The following is a 24,106-nucleotide window of genomic DNA, read 5'->3' as shown; positions in this document are numbered from 1 at the left end:
TTCTTTTATGTGTTGCAAAGATTTGATATTAAGGTTTTATTTTTATTATTATTATTAAATTTTGCTTCATATCAATAGGAATTCTGGACAAAATGAGCTGTAAAAAATTACATAGATGAGACAGTCAAGTTGGATGTAAATCTTTCAATTTCCTGCACGTCGCGGTAGAAGATCTCTCATCTTCATTCGTACATCTTCACACAGCAATGCAGGGTCTCATAACTAGCACATCAGTTCAGTGTTTTGATTTCTTTCAAAGTGTTATTTAGCAAAAGTCACTACCGCATTGGACTGTAAACTGACAGGAAGTTTAAACTTTAGCTTTAAAGTTGAAACTTTAGTTGAAATCGTGGGGGGTGGGTGCTGCAACTTTCGAAATATACATACACATTGTAAGTACAGTGCATATGTGTTTGGATAAAATATCAAAATTATGGTAAAAATTTTAAAAAAATAAACATGAAAAAATATTGTTTATTATCGATAAAATTATACAGTTTGGTGTAATTCAAAATTATTTAAAAATAAAATCCATCATCATAACCCCAATAATGTTCTAAAATAAAAACTATAACAAATGTTATGTCTGTAATTGTAATGTCCAATATTTAAAGAGACGGAGTAAACACGACAAACACTATCAACACTCTACTACTGGCGCAAACTGCATATAAACAACAGTGGAACTGCTCGACGGACAGTGCCGCATTACGTCAATACCTCGCACTCACTATGACGTGCATATGCTTGCGAGCGTAGCAATATGACACTGTGGTAAACACAGTGCTGCTAGCGCCCTCCTAAGTGCTACAAGATGGATTTTTATTATTTTTTATACCAAATAAGAGAATTGTATAGGACTGTTGATGATAAAATTAAATATTACAAGCAAATATAAATAAATTAATAAATATATGTATATATCGAGAAAAATTGCTCGTGCATAGTTCCTATGCACGAGCCTCCCCTGATAACTATACTGCATTTATTATGTCTATTTGAAGTTATGCGATGATGTTTTTCTAGGTGCTCAGTGTGGCTTCCCAGGATCGCCCCTTAATGGCCGGCCTTCACCTTGGAGAAACGTTTATGACGAGAACGTAGATGTAACATTTATTTGCAATTCTGGCTACGTCCTTCTCGGAAAGGCTTCTGTCACCTGTCAGCGAAATGGAAGGTGGTCTGGAGCGCCTCCTATTTGCGGTAAACTTTTTATTTGTGTTTTAATAATATCATCCATTTATTTTTTTTTTCTATGAATATTTCATCTTGTGCGATTTCTACACTTGACTGTACCAGAGCAGCATCCGCTGTGATTAACAGAATAAATTTGATGATGTATTACTCGATGATACTTTTTTTTGATACTTTCTTATTTATTTATTTTTTCACTGCATTGTTCTATTACCTCGGAGTGATAATTTTCATTTTATGCTTATGACGTGAACGTATGCTCTTCTTAAGGATTTTAATAATTTTCATCAGAAATTCTAAACAGAAGTGAATCTGTATGAAGCCTTTTCATAAGAATTTCTTATGGACTTCAATCTGGGCAAAAAATAAAAAATAAATAAATAAAAAATAGTAAAATAAAATAAAATAAAAATAAAAATTTCACATTGACTTGAGAAATATATTTAGGTCAAGCACTACCGCCGCAACCTCAAGTAAAATACTAACTAAATGAGGTGATATTACGAAATTACTATGTCGCAAATAAGTCATGCAGAAAAGGAAAGAAAATCAAGGCCAGAACGACATACATTCTAAGAAAGTCTCTCTCTCTCTCTCTGTGTGTGTCCCACGTTATCCAACATATTTGTATGTGTAAATGCATTTACTGTACATGGAGTTGTCTTTGCAACAAGATGTTGTAATGCTGATACGTCAGAGTCTTCTCTCTTTCATACCGAATAAATCATTCTGTGAAAAGTGCGCGCGCACAAACGCATACGTGCATGCACGTAAAGGAAACCAAGTAAGCTTTATTAGTGCGAAACTAATAAGAAAATCAGCTTCATATTTACTTCTTTTTTTTTTTGCAATAAAAATTATTAATTTTTTTCCTTCTCCAGCACATTATTTTTCTGCTCAAAACGAATTTTGAAAAATAAACTGAATTATAATAAATTTAGTTTAATCCTTTATCCAAGTGTAAGCAAACAAAGTTTGCACCTGAAGTATCTTCAGGACTGAGGCAACTCGTGGTAAAGGTAGACCAAGCTCACGTAAGATACTGAGACAAGTATCTGGGAGATACTTGTCTCAGTATCTCCCATAATGCAAAGTACATCTCCTTGCGGACATGTATAATGCTATGCATTAAGGGAAGGGACACTACCCAGACCGGTTTCAACCTTTATTGAGATCTTGTCAGTGGGAGCCAGACCCATAGGAGGTGATACTCAGTTCTGAATACACTTCAGGCGCAAACTTTGTTTGCTTACAAAGGACATTAAGGATAAAGGATTAAACTAAATTTATTATAGTCTAACTAAGGGGAAAAAACTTCCAACGTCTTTCTCTAAATCCAGAGTAATTTAATAATAAGGTGAGAGACACCTTTTGGCAACTCGTATAGGTAAAGATGACTTCTCCTTTTATTCCACCTTAGTATCACGACCTCTGGGTCTGGCTCTCACTGATGTGCTTTGGTGCAGAAGTGGTCCCTTTCCTTGAGGTATGGGAGATCCTGCTTGGGGTAAGTTTGTTTTTGCCTGTTTCTGAGTGATGGGTTGAGCCAACGCTGAGAAGTTCTTCTTGGTGACGGGGTGAGCCTGTCACTGAGTGGAACAACGCTGAGGACGATCCTTTGGCCACTCGTAGGGAGTGATCTGAGGGATCGCCTAATTTTTAGAGAGGTCTTTACTTAAACACAACTCAATAAAGATCGAAACCGGTCTGGGTAGTGGCCCTGCTCTTAATGAATACATCTCCGCAAGGAAATGTGCTTTGTATTATGGGAGATACTAAGACAAGTAGTGATGAAAGCTTGGTCCACCTTTACCACGAGTTGCCTCAGTCCTGAAGATACTTCAGGTGCAAACTTTGTTTAGACCTTACACTTGGATAAAGGATTAAACTAAATTTATTATAGTCTAACCAAGTGGGAAAAACTTCCAATAAACTGAATTGTTAGGAGAGTAATATCAGATAATTAATTTTTTGATTATCTGATATTGACATCAAGTCAGAAAGACAAAATGTTTCTCGATTTATTTTATCTCTATTTCACTATCTGCAACTGCAATTAATTATTGCATTGATTTACGGAGTTTAATTGCCACTTTAATTATTATGAAAAATAAATAAAAAAGAACAGGAAGGCATTGTGACGCTTTAAGTAGCATTCCTGGAGTATTACATGAACCTGCCTCTTAAAGCATTTCCGTTTTCATGAACATTTGTAAAACTCGCCGACACTCAGAAAAGTCATATTGTTTCCATCCGAATTCTGAAGTTATTCCAACAATCTGGTAGGGCGGATTTTACTCAGATTACATATTTATAATAATCATAATTTTTTTTCAAGCTATTCCCGCTTTTGTTTCGTTTGGATTATTGCCAGAGTCACAAAGTGGCAAAACTTGTCAAAATTACAAATAACTCCGCTCTGACCAAATGAAATTTTATAAAATATGGGATTCAAGATGAGCACAAGAACATGTCCCTCATCCCCCATTCGGTTCACTTTGGATTTTAATCATTCTTATTGATTAAAAATAAAAAAAAAGGCAAAACGATTTGACTTAAACTGATAATTAAATTCTACTGGCTAATATAAAATTAAGTTTGATATTTAGTATCTGTATTATAATTTATCGAATAATTTCAAGTTTGGTTTCAATCGGAACATTTTATCGCAAATTAAACAAAATTGCATGTACAGTCAACTTTTAAGCCCAAAACTTAGAATAACCTAACATTGTCACAAACATTATGTCACTGACCATCCAAGGTTTTCTTAAGAATTGTCAAATATTTACCTAATCAAAAAATAAAATAAACGAGTCGTCAGCTGTCTATTATAAAAACTAAGTTTACGTAAAGTATTTTCCACATCCACCCATCGTGTGCATTTTAAACCGCTGATCAAAACTCCAGAATTGGGAGTGCTTTTTTATTATTTTATTTTATTTATTTATTTATTTATTATTATTGTTTTATTTATTTTATTTATTTATTTTTATTTTTTTGTGAGTTCCACCCATCGAATGGTAGACTTTTTCTTTAATATTATGGTAGCGCAGATATTTTGAAACAGGGATTAAGTATTAACATATCACCAATATAAATTAATCCTGAAACCACCATCCAATATTTCAGTAAGGCTTCTACCATTAGAGAACAACGTGGGTTTAGTCAAAATATGAACGATAGCGTCGATTTAGAAATAGCTGAGCCAATTGCTTTTAACTAGACGTTTTCATTTCATAAAAATCGGTCTGAACAAGCGTATACTCCCGCTGCGCGCGTGCGCACCCACACCCACAGTGGAATGACAGGACACAGGAACGCTGGTCTTATGGTCTTGTTTGCCTCGGCACTAATCTCACATTGGCTCGATGGAATCATTTTTCCATTGTTACTCAATCTCTGATGGATGTTCTCAATCTTTTACATGTAATTTTATTCTAAAAATGCTCATCAGCGAACAGGAAAAATATGACTATATATATATATATATATATATATATATATATATATATATATATATATATATATATATATATATATATATATATATATATATATACTTGAGAACACAGCCGATAGTTGGATGTTATTCCACTAGTGAAGTACAGTTTCCGTTCCTGTTTTCGTTAAGTCTGAGAGGAAATGACCCGGATTAAACAATCGATAATGACTATCATTCTGTCGGCTGGAGGAGAAAAAAAAAAACGAACACAATAAACAAGTGACCAACTTGAATTGAGCAGCAAGTATTGTGTGTGCTAAAAGAACTAATTTGAAGAAACGCGAAATTCTCGCCCTTTATATCTTTTTAATATTAAGTACTTCGTAAATGTAAGACATTCCTTAAAGAGTTAATACTATTTGAAGGCTATGTCAGCGTGATTATTTTATATACTGTATATCTCTTATTTTTCACCTTAACAGCAAGTATGGAAAGAATTGGATATTGCAATAAAAGAAAGATGTAAAACCTAGGTAAACAAATAAAAATAAAAAGATATGTAATTAATAAACAGAAAAAAAAATCCTTCCACGACTAGGTTTGCAACCTTTCGTGGATGGGAGTTCATAAAAAAATTAATAGCTCATTTCCTTAGGGCATCGGTTCCCAACCGGTGGTATGCGTACCTCCGGGGGTACGTGCTGGGCCATTCAGGGGTACACGAAAAATAATCAGTAATGGCGGAAAAACAAGTAAAGTAAACTAGTTTACATTAAGACAGGCGCTGAACAAAATTAACAGCTATTTTAAAAACAAGGGGTACAATTTATAGAAATGGGTTTAAAAGGGGGTACACAAGTGGAAAAAAAGGTTGGGAACCACTGCCTTAGGGGAAAATGTATCTTGAATTTACTAAGTACGGAGACTATTAAAAGGATCGATAAGATTAATAAACCAGACCAAAGCTATATTTTGACATTGGATGACCTCATTACTCTGTGCGCAATAGCGATATGCACATCGCGGATGTTTTCTTTCGCGTGAGATGTTTAGCAACTTCATATTCCAGGCTGCGGCGATGATATAGAGGAAACATTCAATTATATGCAGATTGTGTAAAGTTGTGTCAAGTGATAGGGAACATCCCTGATACGGACTCCTTGAAAAGGTTGATTCTATGGAGAAATGTTAGTTGCTAAATGCACCGTTATGCATTTTGGACTGAAGATTGAACATTTCTGAGTATTATATGAATGACACTTTTGCTGGAAATGGTTGAATTTAGATTCTTAGTGGTAATAGTGGACAGTCAGTCACAGTTTAGAAGCCCCATTGCCAAGGTGATTAAGACATCGCGTCGGAAAACTTCAATGCTGAAAAGAACTTGAAGGGACAAGGATATTATTCTTCCACTTTACAAGACCTTGATAAGATCACATGTGGATACAATACAGATGTGATCGCCAAGGTTTCGTGGAGATCAGAAAGCAGTCGAAAAAGGTCCAGCATTGGCTAACCAAAATCATATCTACGTGGTACTTTGCATATGAAGCCGAGAGAAGATAGGGTAGAAACATTCTAGATAGTAGGGAGTTCTTCCAGTATACAGACAAGGAAAAATTTTGTAGCGTAGATGGGGGAAGAGAACTCGGGTGTGATCAGGAAGAATGCGAATATTTTCAGGAACATCTTGCTTGAGGAAGTTAAGTATTTCATCTAAAGGAACATTATATCTAGGCTGAAAAGGAAATCGTCTGGGCAAAGACGAAGCTCCGATATCTTTTCTTTAAAGTAAGAACTATTTTTGACAAACGAAGAGGACTTTCTTGTGAACGCCGAAAGCAATTTGGCAAGGCGTCTTAAAATTTCGTAACATACAGAACCAATGCAGTCCACCACGGGACGTAATCGAATATTCGTTTTGTGAACTTTTGGCAGCCCATATAAACGAGGAGGACGCCCATGGTAACAATTCAATTTCTTCTTGGTTTCCTCATCCCAATTAGAAACATTATCCATAAAAGTGTCGCTCTCTTTACTCCACTGAATTGATGCTCTCATAAAAAATAAATCTCATCACTCTACCTTCATCACTAATGGCTATAATTAATATGCCGACAAGATAATTACTAATTATGGTTTCCTTGTCATCTGCCTCTCATCCAAATAGTGAAATAGAGGTGGTCCGTTGTGTCACCATTCTCTGTATTAAAGGTGTCTCAAAAGGTATAGCCAAACTATTTAGATCTGTTGGCCTGCACGTGTCCATCCGTTCTGTTAACAAGATATCTACTTTTCTAGGCTCAGCTAAAGATAAACATCTGCCTTTAGACCACCCTAGAGTATCAAATTCCTTGCCAGTGTGCAATTTATTCTCTTTTGGCCAACCAGGTAGATCTGCAGCAGTACGTCGTGATGAACCTTTAGACTTCGTTAATTTCTATTAGGCCAGAACAATCCGGACTTGCAGAGCATGCTATCACCACTAGACACAAAGTTCTTTAGACGAAAATTAGGGTTCCTCCTGAAAGTAATAGTCTGTTGGAACGTTTATACAAAGAGAGACGTGAGACCTTGCTACATCAATCGAATCTAAATTGAAACGATGGGCTTAAATTATCATTCTTATGGGAAATAGTTCTTCACAAATTACAGAATTAACTTAATTTCTATATATTAATTTTATTTTATTTGTTTTTTTATTTTGTTTAATTATTATTATTATTTTAAGATATTGTTAGAATTAATTTTACTAGAACTTTAATATAATTAGACCATGATTCTCTTCGTCATGTACGCGAGTTTCGCGCGTGTCATTCTGTTGAATATACTAGTTTCTCTTGTTTTGTAATTTCATGTCTGGCGAAAATTTTATAGTAATTAAAATATGTAAGTAAATCCACTTTATGTTATGTATTAAGTAAATGGTTTGGTCTCTGTGTCATGATTTTAATTACTAACACAACACTAAATTCTGTAATGGGGGTAGAACAGGATTTCTTTATTATTTATCTTTTCCCTCAGGAAAATAGGCCCTCATATTAAGTAAAAAAACAACACTATTCTTATATATTTTTTTCCGATGTATTAAGGCGCCCTTTGGCAGGAAAGCTTGTCATCGAATCACGTATGAGAAATGAAGAGCTTTTATAAGTGCTTTTCAGGGACTTTTTCTCCCGGAAATTTGATTTTTTCATTTGGCAGAAATGGACAAACCAGCCAAAAGACTATATGAAGTTTACATGCACAATAAATATACATATCCTTGGTTGCATAGGTAATTTTAGATAAGAACTTAAGGATCTGCTGTTCTTAAGCCCTGAAATATGTGCCAACTGTATGAATTTATTTTTGTTTTTACTCATTAATGTGAAACTAAATAAGAAACTAAAATATAACCCGTTGTTATATTTTATTGTAACTAACTGGATTTCTTTAAGTCTGTGTTTTTGGTCGCAAACTTATTGATCCGAGAGAAGTTGTTCAAATTCTTTTCATTTGCTAGTAAGAAAGGAAACTAATTTGTACATTTTGACATCGCTTCATTCTCCTCCCCACCCCCGTTTTTTTTTTTTTTTTTTTTCCTTGCTTGACATTTTTGGATTATTTCTTACTTTATTTCCGAATGCGTGCACAAAACATTGGCAGCAAGTTATTAATTAAGGAAGTACAAAAATAAAAAAAAAAGTCGATTTACAACCAGAAAAGCAAGGAGAACAACAATAATCAAGAAATAATTAATATAAATTAAGGAATACAAGTTGCAACAGTTATTAATAGCACAGAACAGAAAGTTTTAATCCGCTGGTTTTTAGTTAAATGCAGCTTCACAGTACGTGGGAGAGAAAGAAAAAAAAAGGAAGAAAGAAATCCAGTGTTAGTGGACTTCTGTTATAATTGTCTGTCATCGCAGTACTTTTTTCCAGTACTTTTTATCGCTGCTGTTAATTTGATAAAAATACTTTTTATTTTTATTTTTTTTAAAAAAAACTTAAAAAAATTCGTTTCACTTATAACGACAAAAAGTTGGAGATCTTGAGAGAAAAAGGAGAGGGTCAAAATGCTTTCTTGCCCGACAGTTGCTGTTTTATTGGTTCTGACGGCCACCAGATGTCTTATCTTTTCAAAGGTTATTTGAAACTTCACGTCTCTTATGCTGCAGGAGGTCCGATTTAATTGGAACAGTTTTGCAAGGTTCGAATCACTGGTGGTTGTACGCGTATGACAATCAGTAATCTAAAAGGTAATTTAAAAAAAAAACATTTTTATATAAAAGCCGAAATAACGGAGCTGCTTTATTCAACTGTTTATATTTATGAACATAACGTGTGTTTTTATAAGTATTAAAAAAAAAAAAAACGTACTGTGTATCGCCACAGATTCCCTGTCCAGCTAGAGTAAAGTAACTGGTTATTTGTTAGAAATTAAGAAGAAAAAAAATCGACATAAAATCATACAAGTTGTCTATTACTATTCGACGCGTATCAAAATATCCAAAGTAATCCAATTAACAATCTTGACTGGCTTAGTCTGTCAAAGAAATGCTTGAATATCAAATTTACAAATTAAATCGTATTGCTGTCATTTAACTTATTCTTTAATGTTTGTCGATGTAGATTTAAGCGTGAGAATTCCTGGTGCTGTTGCTTCTGCGTACACTCTAATCAGTTACCCACCGGAGTATGCAGTCGATGGGGATAACGGTACGTGCATGTATGTCGGACGAAGGGATGAGCGGTGGTGGCGGCTGGATATGAGAAGACGCTACAATGTACGTGCGGTTGCCATTACCGTCGCAGAAGATTATGCACAAAGAGGTGAGTCTGTAATAATACCGAAGTATTTTTTTCCCCAACTAACATTACCCCTTAACGACGCCTGTCTTCGCTGTACGAACTTCTGAAGAACTGAATGTTGAAAATTCAGCTTAATAGTAGCACTCACACTGTGTGTGTGTGTGTGTGTGTGTGTGTGTATATTATTTTAATCCAATTTTTATACTATAACTATAGCTTTATCTATCTATACAAGGGGTACGCCAGTTACATACACATTTCAGTGGGGGGGGGGGAGGTACATGAAGCATAAAAGGTTGAGAACCACTGTCTTAATAGAAACACATCAAGATCTACAGAATTATTTACACTTCAGTTTTGACAAAACCTGAGAGAAAAATCTGCAAGTCTGTACAGATGTTATGAACACTTGAATATAAACGTAACACATAAAAAGCGTTCATGCTCGGAATCACTGTTTAAGACTACTTGATGATGATGAACAGCCTATTTTTCTACCCACTGTAGGGTGAAAGCCTCTCCCATTGCGGGAGGTTTTGGGTCTACTACCCCCATGGTGACCCAGTCCATATTGGGAGAGTATATCTATACTGGGGTGAAGGAATGTATGAAGGTGAAAGACAATCGCAAACATCCATGCCTACGCGGGATTCGAACCCGCAGCCTATTGGCTGGAGAGCGGATACGCTAACCACTCGGCCAACCAGGCCGGCTTGAAGACTACTTAAGTAGAGGGAATACAAAAGTACAGTAAATTATTATCTTTATTGTTTAAAAAAAAAAAAAATGCAGAACTCGTTTCGTCCTGCTTTCGAGGACTTCACCTTGTGCACAAAAAACAAAGTAAAGATTCAGAATCACAATATTGTAATTCCTTGGCTTTTTTCTGTCTGTCCATAATGCGCATCACGGCAATCACGCCAAAGATGAGAAACATCTGGGGTGGGGGGAGGTGCTTTAGGCAGCCGCGTTTTGCTTTTATTGGCCGAAGCAAAGGATCGTAGTTTGGGTAGAGGTGCGAATGTGGTTCGGATGGATTTTGTACTTCTTGAGAACTTTCGCTACCTTGGGTGTTAAAAGATCTGATATACGGGAGAGAAATAAACTCTTATTTCTCTGTTATGAATTTCTCGGCTTGCTTGTAGAAGGAACAAAAGTCTGGTAACAGTTTATTATCATCTCAGCTATTCTTCTGGAATGCGGCCAAAAGAAATTTCAGTCCTTTGCTTATTTCTTGATCATCGTAAAGGGCGTCCAGATAGGTTATGTACATTCATTACAATTTAGCCTACGTTCGTGAATATTCATTCCGCAGTTTGCGTTCAGCCTTTCATAGAATATAACTGATGAAATCATTTTTAATGATCTTGCAAATTACATGAATTATTTACACAGCTTCTTGTGTATTTACAGAATATTCTTTCCGTATTTATTTAATCCGTGACGAAGGCAGATCCCGTGCCAGATACTGGCTCTGCGCATCATTCACGGGAAAATTTTGTAAGTAATATACATTTTATCTCCCCTTAAGTTTACGTTTTGATGCCTTTCATAAATTCACTTAATAAAACTAAACTTATGCCCAGTGAGTTTCTTTTAACGTTTCGCGTGGTGCGCAGAAATAATTTTTTGTAATGCACCATGTTGATGTTTGTTGCTGTAACCGTGATATATATATTTTTTAATTTTAAAAAATTCATTTAAAGCTAGCAGAAGAGTTCTCTTTGACTGCGACGACGGAGGTGTGATGGGACAGTATCTTCATATTCAGGACACGGGTCCCATTACTCAGTATTTTGGCTTTTGTGAAGTGGAGATTTTTCTTAAGAGAGGTATTTAGGAATTTCAGTTTTAATTTATATGATATTTAATTCTGCACTGAAATAAAAAGAACGATTTAAACAAACGACTACACTATCTACCAATAACTGTCCAGACACTTTAGCAATTTACAATTGATACTAGCAGGCGAACCCTAATATCGGGTATGTCCCCCCCTTTGGCTTTGATCACCTCCTGCACCCTTTGAGGGAGGCTTTCCCACCAAGCTTTACTGTGGGTACAACACACTGTGGTAACAAGCGTTCACAAGGGCTGCTTCCACATCCACCCTACCATCGGACTGGAAACAGGTGAATCTTGATTCATCGCTCCAGAGTACCGCTTTCACTGGCCAATTGTCCAGTTCACACGTTCTTTGCACCAGGCCAGACGGGCCGCATTGTTCGTTGTTGTGATGTTCGGCTTGTATCTTCCTAGGGAACCCGGTAAATGGAGTTCGTTTCGTACAGTATTAGTGTTCGTTCAAGATGAATTCAAAAACGCTTGCTGGCTTTCTTGAATTCATCACGGATGATCTGTGTCGATTGTAGCCGGTTTATACGTGCCACTCATTTTAACACCCTCTTGTCCCTGTCAGCCATTTTCGGCGGCAGCCATGGATGTTTTCCTGCACTGGTGATGCCAAAACGTCCCCATTTGTTGATCACATTGCCTGGAGCGTTCAAAATCATCGTTGATTTTGAATGCTCCAGTTCAGCGGCAATGACACGTATGGACATGCCACCAATGTGACAGCCCACGATGACACCTCTCTCAAAGTCACCGAGTTCCTGCCATGTTGCCATCCCACCTGTATTCAACTGCTACGATGAAATACTGCTTCCTACTATCTATACACCGGTTTTCATGTTACTAATAATTATTGGTAGATAGTGTACTTAATTTTGATATTGCATATGCCTGTCCTTGACCGCATTCAACTCATTTCTAATTTAATTTTTTTTCTTTGTCTTTATTTTTACTTCATTATTTATTTATTACTTTTTTCTCGCTTCAGTCCTCTGGTAGAAGTCAAAATGTTGCAGCTTTTCAAAATTTTCAGGCATCACATTCGGAGATAAAAATCATCCACCATCTAAAGGTGAACAGTGGAATTCGACATATTATAGTGGAATTTGAACTTTCATTTGACTGAGTGGATGAATTCTTTTACACTTCGCCATAACTTTTCTTGAATTTATAGCATTTAAGAGAAAACTGCGCCATTTTTCTCTCTCTCTCTCTCTCTCTCTCTCTTAGAAGACAACATCGAAATGCCTCCATGGACCTTTTCTTGCACTGCTCTGCAGCTCGTCTCATACATTTACGATATCCGCTGAAGATAGATTATAATGAAGTTCTTAGTCAGCCAGCCCATCAGAATCACGTTTTTACCTTCTAGCAAAGTCTGTATTCATTCAGATTTGTGATACAGACAATCCCATTGAAACGCATGAGATTGTCTGCTACAGAATTATATCGTCAGTTCGGCTGTGATTTCAAAATGTGGCTCTCCGGTAGTTTTATACTGCCTCTAAAAACTCCAATATTGTATCATCACGCATTCACAGTTACGTCAGCGTAGTTCTCGTTGAAGTGTTTAGCACAGCTGTGTGCAGATTGGATCAAAATACCTAACCACATCACACCAGAAAGTGGACTTCTATTATGCCTACGGACATGTTGTTATAACCATCGTCGAAAATTGACGATTATGATCACGATTTTGTGGTGGCGGCTTGTTATGAAGTTCTTGCTGTGGCAGTACCGCGCTTGTGATTTTTTTTAAACTTAACATCCTGGGTGATTCTGAACGTATGTCCAGAATCACTTAGATCTCTTAGCACTTTAAAAAAATATGCAAGTTCTCGGCTTGCATATTTTTTTGTGATGTTCGCATAGTGGTCATGGACTTTGATAAATTTCCCTAATGCACAGACTTGCAATGTAACATTTGAACTCAACGCATTGAATTCGTCTCTTATATAAGCAATAAGCGCGGTCCATTATGCAATACCTTTTACTGCATAATGCAGTAAAATTAAAAAGTTTTACACCAGAACTCAGTTTTCTTTAACATTTATTATTAGTCTATATTTGCTACCATGTGCTTAAGTTCGGCTCTTCCAATACTTTTAGAAACAACGCATTTGTACTCCAGTATCATATACTGAGAACTTAAATGGCCTATTCATTATTAGTGTGGTTGAATACTGAAATAGGTTTGCATTAATTGTCTTCTCCCCTCCCCTCCGTCTATCTCTTAGAGCAATACGCATGTGGGAAGCCAGAGGAACCACTTCATTCGTTGATTAACTACACAGGTAAAGAGATACAGTATTACTGTCTTCCCGGCTACAGACCAGATAAGCAGGTACAAAGATCGTGTTTGCCCACAGGAATGTGGTCTGGAACTGCCCCACTCTGTTCTGGTAAGATTTTATTTATATATTATACACTTTTTATTTTTTATATATTCACATAATCAGTCTTCGCAATCTTTGCTTTCATTCATCGATTTTTTCATCGTGCACTTCTTTCTGAAACTGATTCGAGGATGTAAGTTCCCAGATTTGTTTCATTTTGAGCTGTCTAGACATACAGATTCAGGAAGTCACTGCACAGCTACATTCTCAGATGCGAAGCCAACCAAACCACGAGTGCGGCTTAAAACTTCCTCGTATGTAAGCGATACATCTTTGCGCTGGAATATTAGAAAACGACGGGTTCACCATTTTGTCAGATTGAAACGAAAAATAAATTAAGTAAACATTTATGCTGTCTAGTTTAGAATAACTTCGATACTAGAAGAACATTTCGAATCAAATTATCCACTTTATCCTATAATGCTTAAATCCGTGAAAAATTTCGTACATTTTTCATTATTGATATTTAAAAATTACCAGTAAAAATTTAACCCTGTATATTCGTTCTAATTTCTCTTCTTTACTATCTTTTCATTTTGTTCTGTCGTAGAATTTTGCAACTTACTCCTGCTATTTATCTGTTATTTATAATTCCTGTTCTTTATAAATTAAGGACATATATGTCTTTAACTTATAAATCTCAATATGTCATATTTTGCTAGATAACTTCAGCAAATTGCGGCTAGTTAACTCGATGCTCCTAATTATGTAGGATAAAATCCCCCTGCAATTTGGGAAGTTATCTCTTTCAAATGAAAGAGATATCTTCAACAAAAAATTAATAAGATAAATGACAGGAGGTACTGTTTTGAGGGAGGTCTTCCAGAGTAAGGAGGTTAGGATTGACGTAACCAGAGTTTGGTGCAGACCTTGATTTAGATAGTAGAATCTCTCTCTCTCTCTCTCTTTCTCTCTCTGCTGACGAAGCAAAAATTGACAGGGTAGCCACTTGATAGTTCTTTGCAAGGTGATATTTCAGCACTTAGCTAGAGGGAGTAGAACAAAAGGTCATCCGTGGAAGTTGGGTAAGAAAGTGGTTAGCAAGGGCATCAAGAGTAGATTTTTCGAGAGTGGTGAATAAATTCTTCTTCCTACTTGGAGAGTGGTGAATAAATGGAATGGATTGCCTGAGTCAATTGTCTGGACTTTATTTGTAAGGAGAAATACGATAGATATTGTGTTCATGGTTTGGGTTTCCCACGATGAGCCTTAGGACACCATGGAGATGCCCTTATAATAATAATGATAACAACATTTGAAGACTAGCGGGCGAGTAACTTCCACTCTTAGCGAATCTGTGATTCGCTAAGAGTGGAAGTTACCCGCCAGTGCTTTTAATAGATACCTAGAGAAGAGAGTACAGGACAAGTGGCGACATGTCGTGGTTCCTGACACTATATAATTTTAATTTTATGAAATAGGGACATTTGTACAGTCGATTTTCTTGAGTTTACTGGACGAAACACCCGAGTTGCCGGGAAAAAAACTATTTGCCCGTGCCAGAGATCGCCTAACTAGGAACCAGTTGAAGCAAAGCTTAGAAAACGTTTGACTTTAATCGACGACTAGAATGAAACTTAGGGAGTGGGGGACGGCCTTGCACTATGGATGCAAACTATTTCCAAGGGGCTGTTTTGTTTCTTAAATATGAAATTTATCTTTCTATATTCAAGTGGTATGTGAATGAAGATCGCATTTTGTTAAATTAATGATCACACGCAACAGCTGTGCTCTTTATTAATAGTTGTTCTTAATGGTGAATATCTTTAGCAGGCATGTTTTGCAACATACTTTTATTTAGCAATTAAATAAATTAATAGTACCCCGTAATTATATAAAACCTTAAACTTGTGTGTGTGTGTAGAGAGAGAGAAAAACTGCTTTGAATGTTCTGGATGTATTCCATTTATAAAGTACGTTTTGCCTTCTTTTTCTTTCGTGCATCGAAGTTTTTAATACAACCGTAGAGTAATCCATCCCGTGTTCACGAAGGTGTATATTTTTATTTTTAACATTTGCTTCTTTATGTTTAAAAATTCTCATATGTTTCTCTCTTATTTTTACTTTCTTAGTAATCACCTGCGGTTATCCAAGGCATAGCAGCGACATGGAAAAATTCAGATTGGTCAATGGAACTACTACGTTTGGTAGTTTGGCCTCCGTGTATTGTACGGACAGACGAAATGTGTCTGTCACGATTGTAAGATGCGAAGAAAACGGCGAATGGAGTTTTCCTGGGAATTTGTGTTCCTCTGTAGGTAAGACAGCACAGTTAAGTAAGTAACACAATCTGATAAACGAGGGACATTTTTGAAAGAAATACCAGAGTGTGATAGCTCTAAATCGAAAGAGATGGGATTGGGAAATAAAATAGTTTGAAGTGTCTATTTTATTTTACTTCGTGCATTATTTCTCAATATGTAATCCCTCTCTCTCTCTCTCTCTCTCTTGCTTATTCTCTCTGCCCTTTAGTGCATTTGTTTCCCGTCACTTGCGTAAGTTTCTCCAAGTTGTCGTAGTAAAATCTTCACATTGTTTTCGGAACCATTCCTTTGCTCTTTGTCTTCGCTATTCGGGGGATATTGAGAGCACGGGTATTCTTCAGTTCAGAAAATAATCAGACGTCCGATGTATCCAAGTCCGGGCTGTAGAGAGGATGTCTTATAATTTAAAATCCGATTTCTTCGATATCGTAAATTCTGTTGAAGTAAATGAAGTTACGGAATAACTTCCTTATAGCCTACCCTTGATTCCTTTCGATTTCTTCTTATTTGCGAAATTGGCGATGACATCTCAAGGTTATCCAAAATGACGTGTGCAAGTCAAAGAAGAAGTGAGAAAAATGCTTTATGTTACGGCTTCGATAAACTCATTTATGCGATGAACAAACGTATCGAAAGTGACAGAGATATGTTGAGAAATAATGTCTGAAGATACAGACGTCAAACCCTATTTTATTTATTTATTTTTATTCCACTGATCTCTTTGCAGTTGGAAGCTATCACAATGGAGACATTACTTTTAATTAAATATAGAAAACTGATTAAATTTAAATTTATTAAAAATGAAACAATTTTTATGATGAGATCATCCATGGAAATTACGTATCTTTTATAGAAGAGTTGTAATATATGCCGTCCTACTGTATTATATAGTATGTGGCCTTATTTATTATTATTATTATTATTATTACAAGAGACCTCCAAGGTGTAAGGGACTCAGCGACTACTCTAAGTATTTATTCACAATTATTTGCGAGATTATAATTATAAATGACCAAATTTTGTTTCATTGAAACATGCAATCAATCAATGAAAGATGTTATCGATACGCAGAATAATAGGCGATTAATTAATATTAATTTATATAGATTTTAAACGTGTTTCAGAATAATTCAGACATCAGAGTGTGGTTAGATGATAATAAAGGATTGAATGTGTGTAGAAAATGTAGGGAGAATGAGGAATTGAAGTGTATTTCGGATCGTGAGTGTGATATTTTTGTCAACCTTTAGAATGAAGAAAATAGCGATATGACAAGAAACGGCGAGGTTGTACCAGAGAATTGTGAGAGTGTGAATGTAGAAAGTGTGAATGATAGTATTAATGGTTTCTCAGAGAATAAAAAAGATGAGATAGATGCATTGAATGAGATCGTGTTGTTGAATGGTGCGATAGAAAGGGCAAAACAGCAGCTAGAGTGCATGAACAAAAGTCGACTGAATGAACCAACCAATAATAAAAAGTATGACAGGAAAAATAGGCGTATGAATGTGAACATGAACAAAATGAAGGATAGAGTGCTGTATGGAGACTCGTTAGCACGAAGTGTGTTAGTAGAGGATTTGATAAAATCGTACCAACCTGGTGCGACCATAAAGGATGTAACTGAGTCTATTAAAGAGCAAAAGGAAAGGGTGAAAGAAATGATTGTTGTGGCAGGTACGAATGATTTGAAAGGAGATAAAATGGAAATGATAGAAGACCTGAATGAATTGTTTGAGGTAGCAAAAGAAAAGAGTGAGAGAGTTAGAATGATTAGTCTTTTGCCACGGTATGACAGTGAAATGTTTAAAAGGAGGGCCATAATTGCGAATGACTTTATGCGTGGGTTATGTATGACGAGTGGTGTGGAATTTGTGGATGTGTGGAGTGAGTTTGATGGGCGAAAGGATCTATATAAGATGGATGGCTTACATTTGAATGGTTATGGTGTAAGAAGACTTGAGAAAGTGTTGCTGAATGTAGTGGATGTGCAAATTCAGGGAAACTAGATTCGTTAATGGGGGGGGAGTAGATATACAGTCCTTAGGGAGGCAGTTGAATGTAAGAATGAATATAATATGCTAGAGCAAATAAGGACAACAAACCAGAGTGGGATAGTTAATATAAGGCATCAAGGTAGGGTTGGGGCTAATGGGGGTCTTAAATTCATGTACACTAATACTAGGAGTATTAGGAACAAGAAGGAAGAGTTTTTGGCCATGGTTGGCACTTCCAGACCACACGTTATTGGTATTAGTGAAACATGGCTGACTGTAGATGATATAGCTAGTGGGATTGAATGTGATGGGTATAGTGTGTTCAGGAATAACAGAGAGAATAAAATGGGGGGAGGAGTATTGTTGATGATAGCTGACGAGCTACAGCCAAGGAGAATAGAAGTTGAATTGCAGGATAGAGAAAAGAGCATGTTTGAGGCCATTTGGTGTGAGATTGTGGCTAGCAGAACTAAATATACAATTGGGTGCTGCTATAGACCAGGTGATGGAAAAGATGGTGGCGACAGTATGCAAGCAAATAGAAGAAATGAGTGGAAGGAGGGTGATTATTATGGGAGATTTCAACTATGGTCGCATTGATTGGAGTGAGGAGAGGACACACGGGAGGAAGGAATTGGATTTTATGCGGTTATTAAGGGATAACTATCTGTGACAGCATGTAATGGAAAATACTAGGGGGAAGAGAGTGCTTGACCTAGTAATTACATCTGAGGATTTGGCTGTAACAAATATGACCACATTGCCACCAATCTGCGAGAGTGATCATAGGGTCTTGACTTGGGAGGTGGCTAAAGGTGTGGAATTTTCAATTAAGACCGGGTACATGTGGAATTATCGGGCTGGAAAGTATGACAAGCTTAGGAGTTTGATTGGCTCAGTGTCATGGCATGTAAAACTGCAAGGACTAGAAGTTGATAGTGCATGGGAGGTGGTTAAGAAGTGCTTGCATGAAGCAATGGCTGACACTATACCTAGAGTCCGAATAATAAATCAAGTAGGGGTTAAATGGATGAATAACACCATTAAGCTTGAGCTGCAAAAAAAGAAACAACTATGGAGGGAATTTAAGGAGAAAGATGACTGGCAGGAACATGAACGGTATAAAGCGCAGGACAGAAGGGTGACGAGTGTGGTAAGAGAAGCAAAAAAGGATTACGAAAGAACATTGGCCATGCGGGCTAAAGAGAATCCTAAACAGTTTTTTAGATATGTAGCAAGTAAAAGGAAAAATGTACATGGCAGAATGATTTTAAAGAATGCCGATGGTAGGGAGGTAACTGAATCAGTTGAGATAGCTGAGTTACTGAGTGAGCACTTTGCAAGAATATATCATCCAGGTGGTGACATTGCAGAAACGAATAAACCAGTAGATTATACGGGAATTGTGGTGAATTAAGTGGAGGTGAGTAGTCTATTGCATAACCTCAATGTCAATACATCTGTGGGGTTGGATGGTATACCAGCTCGTGTAGTACGAGAAGCAGCTAATGAATTGTTAGTACCCTTGACCATTTTGTTTAATTTGAGTCTCGGGTCTGGGTTAGTCCGGAGCGGGTGGAAGGAGGGGAAAATAGTTCCACTGCATAAAGGTGGTTCCAAGAACGCTGTTGTAAATTACCGACCGATTAGCATATCAGGAATCATTGTCAAGGTCTTAGAGAAATTAGTCAAGAAAAGAATACAGGATTGGATAGATGAAAATGGGATATTGTATGGGGGACAACATGGTTTTGTGAAGGGTAGATCATGCCTCAGTAACTTGCTCACGTTTTATAACACAGTGACGGCTGAACTGGATAGGGGTAATGGCTTTACAGTGATACTACTGGACCTTGCCAAGGCCTTTGACAGGATACCATATGGAACCCTAATCAGTAAACTAGAGCAGATGGGGATAGGTATAGGGTTTGTAAGATGGATAGGAGGGTAGTTGAAGGAGAGATACCAGAGAGTGGTTTATTCAGCAGTGGAGTCAAAAAGACGTCTTGTGACTAGTGGAGTGCCGCAGAGCTCTATTCTTGGACCACTGCTTTTCAATTTGTTCATCAATGATATTGGAAAGGATTTGAGAGGAAGTGTTCACTTGTTTGCTGATGATGCAAAGTTGGGTAGAGCAATTGTGAGTGCACAGGATGTCAAAATTTTACAGGATGATTTGGATAGTTTGGAGGACTGGGCTAGGAAAAATGGATGTCAGTTTAATGTGGCAAAGTTTAAGGTTATGCACTTTGGGGTGAAAAGAATAGCAGCAGTATATCGCATAGGTGGAACCATACTCCAGGAGATTGATGAGGCCAGGGATTTGGGAGTGCTGGTGGATAGGGAGTTGAAGTTTAGGGGGAACATTGCAAAAGTAACTAAAACAACTCTCCAAATCACTTGGCTTGTGAAAAATACTTTAACATGCAGAGAGAAGCAAGTTGTTGTTCCTCTGTATCGAGCCTTGATAAGACCCCATCTGGACTACTGTGCCCAGTTATGGGCACCAGGGTTTCTTCGTGATGGGGAGGAAGTGGAGAGGATCCAGAGACGAGTGACCAAGATGATAGCAGGTCTGTGGAATCAACCTTATGAGAATAGGTTGAGGATTTGTGGGTTGCAGAAATTGGACGGTAGACGAAGGAGGGGTGATATGATTGAGACATTCAAATTACTGAAGGGTTTTTATAAGATTGATCCAGAAGATATTTTTGAAAATATGACTGGTGGTGGGAGGACTAGGGGCCATGTATGGAAGCTGGGCAAGAGCGTGGTTGACAAGGGTGTTAGAGCTAGGTTTTTTACTTGGAGAGTGGTGAATGAGTGGAATAAGCTTCCAGAGTCTGTTGTGGGTGCTACGACCGTGAATGAGTTCAAGGCAAGATATGATAGATACTGTGTGAATATTGAATAGTTGTTCCAGACATGATGTTAGGGCCTCCCTCGATGAGTCTGTCGACTCCTTGGAGTTTCCTAGAACAATAATAATAATAATAATAATAACTCAAATTTCAGCAATACTCACCTGAATTTTGCAATTCATTCCTCTGACTTTTTTTCATCTCGAAGGTGTCATTTGTGTATATTTGCTCTAATATACCATGCCAGAGAGTTACCAACGTAGAATCTCCTCCTTTTTATCTTTTTTTTTTTTGGTTAAAACTCTCGATTATTCTTTCAGAATCGTTAAAATCTGTTAATTCCATTTCACCGAGTTTATTTGTTATGTCTAACGCTCTCCTTATTTTGCCTTTCCTAACATTTTTCGACTTTCTTTAAATATTGATTTTCTTATTTAAAGAAAGTTCCATTGCATCCCAATACACAGAAAAAATAACCCTATCTTCTTCTTACTTTCATTTTTCGTAAGATTATCTTGGTAAATGTCCTTCACTTAACGCACGACATTCAATGCGGCTTTGATTTTTTTTTCTTTTGTTCTCTCCTATTCCATTTGTATCTATTCTGCAACTTGGATGTTCACCCCATTCTTGAGAAGAGGAATCAAATTACAGTTCAGTTTCTCTCACTTCATTTCTCTCTAAAGTAAGGAGAAAAACTTTTGCAACTCAACTTCTGTGCTATGTTGTACTGTCTCAATTAAAAATGATTTTAGTATGAACCCCGCCACACCATCGATAACCAGGGAATGACTTGCTTATTTATGGTATGCACCTTTGGAAAAGTTTGGGTAATCTCAAGCGGTTGTTCTTGATGTCACTAAGGATTTCATCAGGTTTAGAACAAAGGTTCTGAAGCTCCTGTCGTATGGTCTGCTACTGAGTTGTTAGACGTTATGTCTTCTAACTTCTGTTATTGGGTTGCCAGCTTTTCTTCTGAATCGTATTTCTTGAAATGGTGGATGGATCTTTATTCTCAAGCTTTACAACTAATGCTGGTTCCCCGCAAGGCTCTGTACTCTCGCCTACTCTTTCTTCTCTATATCTTATCCAGCTAATTTCAAATCCAATACAGATCACCAAAATTTCAGAATGGAATTTTCCATAATCCTAAATTCTTATTTCCAAATCATTTTATAACTGGATTTTGACAACTTTGTTAAATTCAGTGCTTGTAAAACTTAATCTCCTTTTCTTTTTTATCTTACTTTCTACATTAAAATCTAAAGAAAAGATGCTCTTCTTAAGATCACTACAATCCTAAATCTTTCTTAGCATAAGCATATTACCAATATCGCCCTCCCAGCATTTCTGTTTCATTCGAGAAGTTCTAAACAGCGATTAACTTTGTACAAATCACGAATCTTTTAAGTCACTGAATACCGTTCTCACATTTTAGACGGGTATCGTAAGAGTTCCATAAAACACTCGACCCATTAAAGGGAAGTAAGTTGATTATTGACCCATTTCTTGCTAAATTTATTCCTCCCTCTCTCATGCAGACGTTCAATTTCTTTGCACTTTCTACGAATATTTCGTAGACACTGTTCATCAGAATTGACATCAGGAATTTTCCCCACTTGCATTTATATCTTTTAAGTTCTCGTGCGGAAGCTGTTCAATACTTCGCAATTCAATTAAAAATTCATAGAATAACTCTTTCCCCCGATCTTAATTCATTTCTTCTAGCGCCGTTGTGTTTAGGAATAGTCTTTCCTCTGTATTAAAGAATCTTCAAATCCAATGTTAATTTAATAAGGGTTAACAGTGTTATCATTATTCAAGAAGAAATGAATAATTTGGAGACGAGAATCAAACTTTGAAGACTCATCAGGAAACTCTGAAGAAAACATTGCTTGATTGAAGGATTTTTTCATCATTGCAGACGACTCAACAAGTGGTGAAGTTGAACTCGAGAAGTTAAACAGACAGACCTGAAAAAGAAAAAAGTATATCGAAAGTTAGAAAATATAAATAAGAGAGAGAGAGAGAGAATGTGTAAAAGCATCCAAACAAAAGTAAAGGGAAGTATTTCAGGAAGAATATAGAAAATAAATGTGAAGGTGGAAAATATACTCAAGGTTATTAAAAAAAAAAAGCTGAGAAGCGGAACGAAAAATTATTTCAGAAGGAATCGGATGATAAAGGTGACAAGAAAACTGAAGATAAGGATATCCTGGATGAATGGAATAATTACTTTCAAAGACTGGTAAATGAGACAAGCAGTGTCAGCATAGTAATAGAAAACATTCAAGAGGAATGCAATCAGGAGTGCATACCCATACTTGAAGTAGACAAGGTCATCAAAAGCCTGAAATGTTGTAATACAGCAAGATAAGTTGATATTAGACCGAAATTCTCAAATACGGAGGCATAAAAGCTTTATAATGACCAGGTTTTCTGAATTATGCAGTGCGTGCACTTCATTATTCAGATCACAAGGCCTGCCCATAGGAGTGAATTACAGAGAATAAGAGTAGCTCACTCATTCATAGCCCCCCCCATATTAAAAGGAAATCAAATGAAGGTGAGAATTGCAGATAAATTTCCCCGTCAATAGCAAGTATAGTTGAGAAAAATTGTAAAGGAGAAACTTGGAGAAGAGCAAGCTGGGCTCAGGCCAAATAGAGGTTGTCAAGATCCGATTTTCACTTTACGACAAAAAAAGCTGAGAATTCGTGCGGTCAAGAAGGCTGCTGTGTACTTAAGTTTTGTTGATCTGGTAAAAGGCTTGTGATAGGTGCCAAAAGAAAAGCTGTTCCAAATGCTCCAGTTGTATAGTATAAATGTGCCATTTATACCATACAACTGGAGCGTTTGGAACAGCTTTTCTCTTGGCACCTATCGCAGGCCTTTTCAGTTCTCTCACCGATCCTCTTCCTTCTGTATATCAATGACCCACTTCAGTTGACCTCCAACCCAATGCACAGTTTTGCAGATGACAGCACATTGCACTCCTCTCTTTCATTTGACAAATCCTACTCTACACAACTCACTTCGACCCACAGAACATCAACCACCACTGCCCTTAATTCTGACCTCTAAGCCATCCTCCAATGGGGCTCAGATAACCTCATCAATTTAAATGCTAGTAAAATCCATTTCTCTCTTATTTCTCAAAAAAAAAAAGAACAATATTCCCCAATATTATTTTTGACAACACCCAAATTTCCAGACAATTTGAGATTTCTCTTCTTGGAATTACCCTCACGGTAATTCCATTGCATCCTCAGCTTCCAAAATACCAGGATTTCTCTTTCGCT

General features: G+C 36.7%; 1 protein-coding gene across 2 annotated transcripts in view; it reads left to right on the top strand.

The window, feature by feature from the left end:
* LOC150109870 (uncharacterized) overlaps positions 1-24,106 on the top strand; it is an 84,262-nt gene that overhangs the window by 43,335 nt on the left and 16,821 nt on the right. For both annotated transcript variants that reach the window (XM_090397085.1, XM_090397078.1), the window contains exons 2-7: positions 1,027-1,203; positions 9,256-9,456; positions 10,849-10,935; positions 11,142-11,267; positions 13,524-13,688; positions 15,755-15,940. In XM_090397085.1, the coding sequence (XP_090253211.1) occupies positions 1,027-1,203; positions 9,256-9,456; positions 10,849-10,935; positions 11,142-11,267; positions 13,524-13,688; positions 15,755-15,940 (942 nt within the window). The remainder of the gene's footprint in view (positions 1-1,026; positions 1,204-9,255; positions 9,457-10,848; positions 10,936-11,141; positions 11,268-13,523; positions 13,689-15,754; positions 15,941-24,106) is intronic.

Source organism: Typopeltis vanoorti, chromosome 1, assembly GCF_054136105.1.
Source record: "Typopeltis vanoorti isolate ZY-2024b chromosome 1, IOZ_Tvanoo_1.0, whole genome shotgun sequence".
Classification (NCBI taxonomy): Eukaryota; Metazoa; Arthropoda; class Arachnida; order Uropygi; family Thelyphonidae; genus Typopeltis; species Typopeltis vanoorti.
The sequence above is the reverse complement of the archived record's forward strand: the minus strand, read 5'-3'. Positions and strand labels throughout refer to the sequence as shown.